Below are 9833 nucleotides of genomic sequence, written 5' to 3'. Positions count from 1 at the left end.
AAGTGAACAGCTGTCTGTGAATGTTCCACCCCACAAATGCAGTATGCCAAATAAGGCACTATTCAAAGCATACCAAGCTAAGGAAAAACTCAACAATAATGCATGTCTCTGACAATAAATTCAGAAATATAAAACACTTGTTAAAGGAAGGACTACCCTGTAATGACTGAGTAATAGTTATGAGATAAAAATCCCTACAAAATTAGGGAATGATCACAAGAACACAATTGAACATTGTTTTATTGATAAATAACTTTTAAAATAATTTAACTCAAATATTCTAGCATTACAATGGTAAACAACGTTAAAATTTTCAGAAAGTCAACTGAAGTCAACAGAATCCAAACTTGTTAAACAAACACAGATTTTTCAGTTTTATCCCCATTATGTCTTAAAGGCCATGTAGTAGTTATACTGCTCTTCAAAGCCTGTTACTCATTTTATTGCTAAGCTGCTACATTGCAGAAGTGATGATTAATCACCCTTTGAAAATTCCACAAGACTCTGAGACACAAAATCATGAATCCATGTATCAATATGTGGAAGAGATGTGTCCACAAGAAAAGTCACTATTTTTCGATCCCAAGAGTTAGTGCTGTCATTAACTGCCTGTATCTGTGCCACAAAAGGTTTCTTCTCTACCAGATTCCGAAACACTATTGATGCCTCTTCTGACCACTGCTGGTTTTTCACTCCTAGAACAAACATAAAGCAAAACAGAAGGTCATTTATAGACTAGAACAGTCTAAGTTTAAAAGAAGTGGTGTGAGTTTAAATACTTGAGAAAACAGTTTTTAAAGTGCTAATGCATGCAACTTAAATCTAGAAAAAAACCCACAAGCTCACTCATGTCCCACACCAACAAGCTTAATTATTACATTTATTTTTTCTTGAAGTTTAAAGATAATGATGTGTTTGCAGAAGTGAAAGGCAGATGCACTGACTCACTGAGGAATTCAGAGAATATTAGCTGCCTTGCGTGACCAGGGCTTATCAGGAACCATGACAAAAAGGAAACTAAAGATCCTTTCAAAACAAACTTCCTTTATTTTCAGCCTGAGGGTGCTGACATTACTTGTCCCATTGGCCTTGCTTTAGATTTTCTTCATCTCAAAGCAGCATCAGTTACTAAAACACCTGCCAAACCTTAAAGTCCCAAAAAAGACATATAGGGGGCAGAAACAAAGAGAAATTATGCCTAAATGCCTCACAATTGCTCTTACTTTTTTTCAGAGTGGTATCCCACAAAGTCAAGTCTGCTGGAACCTAAACAGATTTTTGAATATGGCTGCAATCCACCTAGAAATAAGCAGCTCCTGCAGACTTGGGATTCAGTTGCCCAGACCACTGCTGGTGTACAGCATCTAGATACACAGGCTCAAATATCATGGTGGAATACCCAAGAGCCACTTGATGGATAACAGAAGCAGAACAGCAAAATGACAATACTTTGCTTTTATTATTAGCAGCAGCTTGCCACTGACAGGACAACACAGGAACACAGCTGCCTGCAGATTGCAAAAGGAATTAAAAGTCAGTAGTTAATCAACACTTAAGGAAGAGTAACTAATGCTACGAAAGCTTTATGCAAATGGAAAAGCAAATGGGACTTTACAAAGAAACAGATTAGTGACTAAGAGGCATAAGACACAAAAGCATAGAGAAAAAAGTGGAGGAATAGCAGGACAATAGTTACTGATCTTCCAGGCTCAGCTGGCCTGCTTTGACAATATGAAGAATCTCAGAGGCAATTTAGCTAGCTACTTGGGAGACTCAGTGAAGCAGGAAAAGTGGATGACTTGCAGGCTTGCTGGGCTGGATCCTCCAGAAGACAGACACAGCTAGAAATCAGCCACATCACAGCACTGCACACCGAGGACCCCAGCCTGTCGGCAGCACATCCACCACACAGCACTAGTTCAAAACAACCCCCAAGGTCACACTGAGGCTAGGCAGGAAAGCAAATCCACAGAAGGCACAGGACACTAACTCTGTCACCTGTCACTTCCAACAAGCATATTCTGTGACTGAAATCTAGAGCAGTGCTGACCAAACAGCATCAGCAAGCAGCATGACTAAGATGAGACGTATACATCTCAAGACAACACAGAACTGAAGGAAAAATTTTGAAATGAAAGAAAAGTCAGCAAGGAGAGATCAATTTTTATTTTTGAAATTCTCTCAGATGCATGTACACTCTCTATGTGCCATATTCTCAAGACGATTTTCGTATGTAAGCTTATTGAAAGCTCTGTCCCCTCATGGAGATCTTTTCTTGTTTGAGAAAACCAATATATTTCAGGCAAATCTGGATTCCAAGTCAGCACTGGAATGCTGGGTCAAGATATATATATAAAATCCTCTAGAAATTCAACATCTAGGTTCCTAACTTTATGTAAACCATAATAATCAGAACATTAGGTTCTTACCAACAGTCACATCATAACTTTCCCACTTGGTAATTGGCTATGTTAAGGGATCAAAAAACATTAAGTTTTTATTTCCCCATGTCTTTTGCATAGTAGATATCACACGCATCAAATTATAAATTTTATGACCATGAAAAGCAGCTGCTGGGAAAGTTTAAAGAGTCTCCATTCTCAAAGATGGTATCTTAAAGTGCTGCATTAAATTAAACAAACAAAAATAATTAAACAGAATCATCACCGCCTATGCCAAGAAAAAAAGCAGGACATAAACATGTAGAAAAAACTCAATTATATAACCTTTGACTTTTTTCCATTTAACATTTCTGTTCACCTCATATGCCCACTGATGTAAGACTTTAACAAAAACAATTGCAAATGCTTGATACCTACCTGCAAGCTGAGCTGTGATAGCTTGGAAAGGTAGTCTTCTGAACGTATCCAGGAGTGGCTGTACTTTCCCTACGCTGACAAACTCATGTTTGCCATAGTCCAGCTCATACACTGACAAAAACCCATTTCTAAGAATCCCTTTTATTATGACCCTGTACCACCTAAAAGGGGGAAGAACAAGAACAGACCATTTGAATTCATATTCACACACTGTCAAAGCACCAGAAAAACAATGCACAACCAAAAAATCTTGACCAACATGCCTCAGGCTTCCCAAACCTGGATTTAGCTGAATAATACCAACTATCCCCGCTACAATCTGGAAGCATGAAGAGACTGCAATCTCATTTACTTTCTTAATCTCTCAGATATCATTGGACATCTGCTATGTTGTTAACAATGCAGACTAAGCAAAGCTAGGCTCGCCTAGCTTAGCAGAGTTAAGCTTGCTTTCAAAGATTTTAAGTAATTTAAGTATCTACTTACTCATCTCCAATTTTAGCTGCATACAGCTTATTTTTTTCAATGGTCACAGGTTTCTCTTCTGCCCTGCTGTAGTACAAGATCATTTCTTCCATTAGGGCATACAGGTTGTTTAGCTCATTCCAAGGCTGGACAACGAAATGACCGGGATGGCAGGCCACCGAGACGTAGATATCCATGAGGTCACCAGGCTTTGGCAAGGGTAGAGGGGGCGGCATCTCCATGCTGGACACTGCACTGCTGGGCTCTCTGCCTGAATCAGGGAAACTCTTCTCCAGCTTCCCACTAGGTAACTGGAGAGCTGGAACAGCATCACCTACAGCTTTTGTGAAGCCGGTCCCACTGGGAGCCACACTCAAGAAAACATCTTTTTGATGCTTCCACAAGTCTGCATTTTTGATCTGCCTATTGATGCTACGATCCATGTCTGGGAAATTCTCTGGAGCAAACAAGTAGATGTGTGCAATTCCTTTTGAAGCATCCTGTTTAATCACCTTGGAACACAAAATACCGTTTAACAACCAGTTAGTAACTATTAAAGGCACATCTGATTTTGTACAGAACTTTTGTAAAGCAGCAACAATTCATTGCACTTACATACAGAAACAGTTTCAGTGTTCTCCCAAAGATATGAAAGAAGTTGGGGCTAAAAAGCTGTTCACAGCAGATGAAAAGAAAAAAAAACACCTGCAGCAACTCCACTAACTTAAAGCAAACACAAAACTTGAATTTTGTTCCATCCAACAGGCTCAATCACAGTACTGTGTGTAGAATTCTTGCTTCCAGAAGAACAGTAGCCAGTGTCCACACAGATCTAAACAACTTATTAAATAAGAACACCTAATCCTTTAAGCTATCCTCCAGTCATTATGGGAAATGAAGCCTGCTAAATTAGATGAAAAAAAAATAAAAAAAATCTTCTAGGTTTCTCTCACATGTAATTTTCAAGCACTGACACAAAAATACTTCCTATTTACCATCAGATATGCTAACATTATTAATAGTAAAGCACTTAAATTTTAATTTGACAAAGTATGCAACATTATTTTAAAGATGCTTCTGCTAATGTTCCCAGCCAGGAATAAAAACTTTCTGAAATTAAAGCATGAATCTGCTCTCTATTATTTAACGCAGCAAAAATGAGCACCAAATTCAAGCTCTTTTGGAAGAGGATGTCTAGAAAAGCCAGGTGCAACAGCTGTATATCTCAGAGCAGAGGTCTAGACTAAAGCAAGCAAGAAGGTTATGGAAAGCTATAAAGCACTTTTTCAAAGTGTTTGACAGCAGCTGGAATCAAAAGGTTAAGAAGAAATTATCTTTGTTCAGTCTGTAGTTATAATAGATGTCATTTATAAGGGTATTTTCAGTAAGTTAAACTAAGTGAATATTGCAAATGCAAACAATTTTATCTCAAAGATAAGAGAAATTTTAACTATATAAAGTGTATACTAAAACAAAGTCAATTAGAAAGAGCAAATAAAAAATAAAACCGCTTTCAAAGAAACTAGAAGGAGAAAAAGCTTTGCTCACAAGAGGCATAAAAGTAATTCAAGATTAACTGAGAAGTTGCGTATTTCTATGTGCTGAAACATGACAACTATGTTTCTTTCTTATCAGGGGTGAAATAACTCTAGCTGCATATTTGGACTTGGACAGCAAAACGAACAACTGCCGTGAAAATTGCTAAATTCACAGCAGAGGGGAAAGGACAAGATTCTAACAAGCCTAAGCAAGTAAGTTTTATAATAAATTTACTAAGAAAAGAACTTTGTATAGAATTTATGTCCTTCAGCTGGATACAAACTTCTACACTTCTGTAACAAAAAACAATTTGATGGGCTGTTGAGCTTTTGAAGTTGTTCTTTCAATGTTCTTTCCTAATGCCTATGCGAGTTCAGGTCTCACAGGCATTTTGACTACTTACCTTCATGCTAAATTCAGGACAATTTATTACAGCATCTCGCAGCCACAGAACAGCATCTGGAGTCCACATGCCAGTGTTAGGAGGCAGATCTGCCAGACAGCACTTCAAAGCCTAACAACAGAATTGAGTGTACAAGGTATAATTTAGTAATACGAAAGCTGGTCCAATTCAGAGAATGATGCTGACAGAGTCAATCATGCATGACAAACAGAAAGAGCAAAACGCAAATCCAGTACCATGACACATACACAACACCCACCAACTCACAGGACTACACTGCAATTTATTTCAGGCAAAGATGCACAATAAAATACACTGCAATGTTGAATGCTGTGAAACAAAACAGAATTTCAGTACATAAACCTTGAAATAGCAGCACTACTAACACTGCCAAGAGATTGAATACAGGTTAACTTTAACATGTCTTCATACCTGAGGAGGTATTGCAATTACTTCTCTCAGGAATTGTGGTGGGATTTCTTTGAGCTCTGATACTTTTACAGTTGCAACTGTTCCAGTATCCATAAATTGCACATCAAGTGCCCGTCTGGTGTGAATAATTTTTATCTGAAAGAAGAAAGCAAGAGCACAATTTTGAGGTTAAAAAACCAACAGTGACACACACATAATAGAATATTTCATGGAAACTAAACATTCAGAGTGAGTTGAACAAAAAGAAGAGACATTTCTATGTGGGCAAATTCTAGCTGCTATTTGAATACTTCTTACCTCTACACGTGCCAATTTTCCTTTGGAAGGAAACAAGCAGATTTTGCCACAGAAAGGTAGCAATACATTGAACTCAGATGTCTGCTGCAAATACAAAAACAGGAGTCAAAAACCACAGAGGTATTACTATCTGGCACTCAATTAACCATTTCAAAAGCAACACATGGCACAAACAGCACTGAGAAGCAAAAGCTCTGTTTCAAATAAAAAGTATCTTTCTGGCTTTAGAAACACTTCTTATCACATTGCTTTAAGCTTCCCCAGTTGGTAAACCTTTTCATCCCAAACTCTGTATCTTACAGGGAAATTGGGAGAACATGAAGTGACAGGGTAAAAAGCCACATTTGGAAACAGACTAGGAAATCACCAACAATTACTTGACTTGAAAAGTGAAAGCAGTTAAGAGCTATGAGAGACAAGCTTAAGTGAAGAAGCTCCTAGCTTATATTCTAGAACATACAATTTCTTGAGACATATAACAAACCAAATTTACTGCTAACTCAAATGGAAATCTCATAGGGGTGACAGGCACCATGATAATCCTAAATAACAAAACAAGAAAACAGCTACACTATAAAAAAGTAGGGAAACTACACTTGAAGAACAATCATCATCTTACTAGGTTTAAATTCTTGGGCGGAATGGGTTAAAACACTCCAGATAAGCTGCAAAGCCTGGTATTAAAAGAAGCTGAAGAACAATCTCTTTCTCTGATAGCAGCAAGAAAATAACAACCACTCTCTCCCAAGTATACCAACTCTTGAAACACCTACATGGCTGCCTTCCTTAGTGTCTTTGTGTTGCTAAATATTTTAGCAACTTTTGGCAACTTGTGCTGCTAAACTTTAGCAACTTCAGCAAAATATTTCTACACTTTCTTTCAGTATTTAGCTTGCTTGAAACTGAATCCTGATAAATGAAAGGTGTTCAGTATAAAATAGTACCAGGTGGTTGCGACAACAGGTCTAAAGCTTAACTTGTACACCTCAAACACTTTGACAGCATAGTTTCACAAGCAGCAGTTTCAACAGGATCTGCTTTGTATGATTTGGTTTTGTCAGGCTCAGCAGAACTACAAAATTGATTATCCTAATTCTTACAAATTAGATCCTCGTAAGATTTTTTCTCTTTGACCTAAATTCCCTTGAGACTAGTAAGGATGCTGCATGAATCTGTAAACATGGGGGAACATCTTCGCCATGGTGACTTCGCCATCATATGCCTATTTTAAAGCAACTTAAGACTTTTCAAAAAGTACCCTATACATCACTTTGACGTTGAAAAGAAAGCATCAAAAGACACTTTTCACACTGAAAGATGCACCCCAGAAAACCCCAAACTAGAAAGAGAACTTTTAGCCTTTTTGAATAGTCTATGGCTACAACAGAAACTTGAACTTCAAGGAAAATTATTGGTACTCTCTGGAGAAATGCTGCATGACTTTACCACTTCCCTTACTGTGGAACTTACCTTGTAAATAAAGTAGTCTTCTAGTTTCTGCAATATTTCAGAAAGCCTAGACAAGCCTTTGGATGGCACTTGACAATACAGGCTCCCATCAGAGGAAACACTGGTTACTCTGACATTGGTATATAGTGTATCTGCCTGCAACAGTAAGAGTGTGACAAGAAAGGAAAAAAAAACACCCACAAAATTTAGCAAATTTCTGACTACTGTCTTTTGTCCATGTAAGACCTCAACAGTCAATGATTTTTAATAATTAAGAAGGAAACAGGACAATGGTACCTGTAGGTGCAGTTCAAGGGACTTGTCATACAATGCCTTCAGACAAGTAGCATTGATGTTGATATCATCTTCTCCAGAAGTGTCATAGAGAACAAGAAGAGGAGTATCACTCTTTTCCAGTATTTCCACAGCAAATATCTTGAAACATGTCTGTGATTCCACAGCCTTTACTAGGACAGGATCATCACAGAAGGCTTCCAGTCCTGCAAGACACACCAGACCTTTTTGTGTACCAAAGTTTTACAGCACCCTTACTACTTGCAATCTACTTAATTTCTAGCTTTTTTATCAAAGAAAGCCACCTTTGGGGGCAGAATAGAAAAGAAAAAGACCCTCTTCAGAAAGAGTTGAGGCAAACGTGTAGAAAAAAATGGAAAACATGTCAAGTATTAAAAAATCAACCAACCAAAAATAAGACAAGCTCATTCACAGCAATTTCACATATTTAAACCTTAATATTTAAAAAAAGTTAGAAAGGCCAACTGGTTTTAGAAAGGTAAATAAATTTACCTTTCTAATAGCACTAGGATCACTTCAGAATAATTAAACAGGCTCATATTTAGAAATATTGCCTAATTTGGCCACAACTCCATTTATGGAAAGAAATGTGCTAGTGCACATTGCTTGACACAAAACATTTCCTTTACTTCAAATATTTCCTTTTATTTCTTTAGGCTCATGTATATTAAAGGAATAAAGACATCCATGTTAAGTGCAGAAACAATTAGGCTCCATTACAGAGGTACAGGATAAAATCATCTTCTAATATCAAGGATTCTCTGTAAAATTCTTCTTCACAGCCTTTCTTCCTTTCTTTTCCCTCTTTCCATGCATACCCATGTCTGTTTAGGCTAGCTGAGCTGAACAAAATCTATCAAACACATATAGAACTATTACAAAAAAGGATCAGAACTCCCAGACTCACAGAGGCTTCAATACGTAAGCTGTGCCAACAGTAAGCATGTGTGCAGTCAGCGCTGACTTTCTCTTACCTGCCAGTTTACATTTTGCAGCTTGAAAAGGAAGTGATCTGAATTGTTTCTGGAGTCTGCACACACTGTTGCTTTCAACAAATTCACTGAAGCCATGATCAACATAGTATACCTGAGAAGGGAAAAGGGAATTAAAAGCACAAGATCATGAATATAATTGTAAGTATGTTTCCTTGAATCTAGGGAGAATGTATTTGGTCGCCACATTCTCTAGTACAACCACAGACATATTACTTTTTGTCAGTTTAGTACCACTAATTTCATGTTTTCAGGGAAAGCCTCCTTCTCAAGATGTGTATAATAACATCCTCTTCAACTGTTCTGCAGAATCTGAACTTCAAACAGGAACTTTGCTGCAAGAGTTCAGCATATACTATCTCAAACTATGTGAAGAAAGGTAATGAAGTCACAATTTTTACTCACAAACTTTTGAAAGTGTTCAAAAGTCAAATACTACTTAGGTGCCATTTTAAGTTTTGCCTACTGTTTTTACAGCATTAAGAGAATAATTTTGATTTAAACTTGTTGTTACTTTGATACAAATATCACAGTCAATGCAGGAAACTAGAATGGAAACTACTACTGGCAGCAAATAACTGGAGCTAAAGTTACAGAAGGAAGGCTTTGATGGGACTTCCTAGAACTTTTTTCTGAAACTCTATCTTGCAAAATATTTCCAAAGCAAATATTAAAAAGGAGGTCTAAACACTGTGACAAAGGAAAATCAGCAAAAGCTGCAATAAAGCAGCAGCCTTCTCTGGACTGATAGCTCTGACTAGGGAGAAATTAGAAACAAGCATGCCACTAATTTTCTTGCCACTTCTCTAAACCCAACAAGACCTCTCTTTCAGAAGACCAAGTTTTGACATCCAACTCCAATTCACAGCTGAAGGGTATCATACTAACCTTCAGAAAAAACTCAGTTCTAATACATGTGGTATTTCAGTATTTATAAAATGGTTCAACTTTAAAAGTATGTTAAACAGGGCTGGGGAAAGAAACAAAAACGTTAAAGATGTATCATTAATACTGATTAGACAAGAAATAACTGAGCAGTATTAAACTTGTTTTTATCCTCTAATACACATTCTAACTTCACTGCAGGTGGCAAGAAAAGTCTGTTCAGCACAGGAAAATTTT

The 9833-nt window shown here is 37.3% G+C and overlaps 1 protein-coding gene across 9 annotated transcripts in view; it reads right to left on the bottom strand.

Moving 5' to 3' along the window:
• Positions 1-222: 222 nt before the first annotated feature.
• TDRD7 (tudor domain containing 7) overlaps positions 223-9833 on the bottom strand; it is a 47196-nt gene continuing 37585 nt past the window's right edge. For 8 of the 9 annotated variants that reach the window (XM_074532623.1, XM_074532624.1, XM_026796790.2 and 5 more), the window contains 9 exons: positions 8694-8805; positions 7702-7904; positions 7426-7560; positions 5956-6039; positions 5659-5793; positions 5227-5337; positions 3306-3796; positions 2820-2980; positions 223-695 (listed from right to left, as the gene is read on the bottom strand). In XM_074532623.1, coding sequence (XP_074388724.1) covers positions 475-695; positions 2820-2980; positions 3306-3796; positions 5227-5337; positions 5659-5793; positions 5956-6039; positions 7426-7560; positions 7702-7904; positions 8694-8805 — 1653 coding nt within the window. In that variant the 3' untranslated portion in view covers positions 223-474. The remainder of the gene's footprint in view (positions 696-2819; positions 2981-3305; positions 3797-5226; positions 5338-5658; positions 5794-5955; positions 6040-7425; positions 7561-7701; positions 7905-8693; positions 8806-9833) is intronic. The other variant, XM_074532627.1, reaches the window with a different exon arrangement.

The sequence above is a fragment of the Zonotrichia albicollis genome, chromosome Z, assembly GCF_047830755.1.
Source record: "Zonotrichia albicollis isolate bZonAlb1 chromosome Z, bZonAlb1.hap1, whole genome shotgun sequence".
Classification (NCBI taxonomy): domain Eukaryota; kingdom Metazoa; phylum Chordata; class Aves; order Passeriformes; family Passerellidae; genus Zonotrichia; species Zonotrichia albicollis.
The sequence above is the reverse complement of the archived record's forward strand: the minus strand, read 5'-3'. Positions and strand labels throughout refer to the sequence as shown.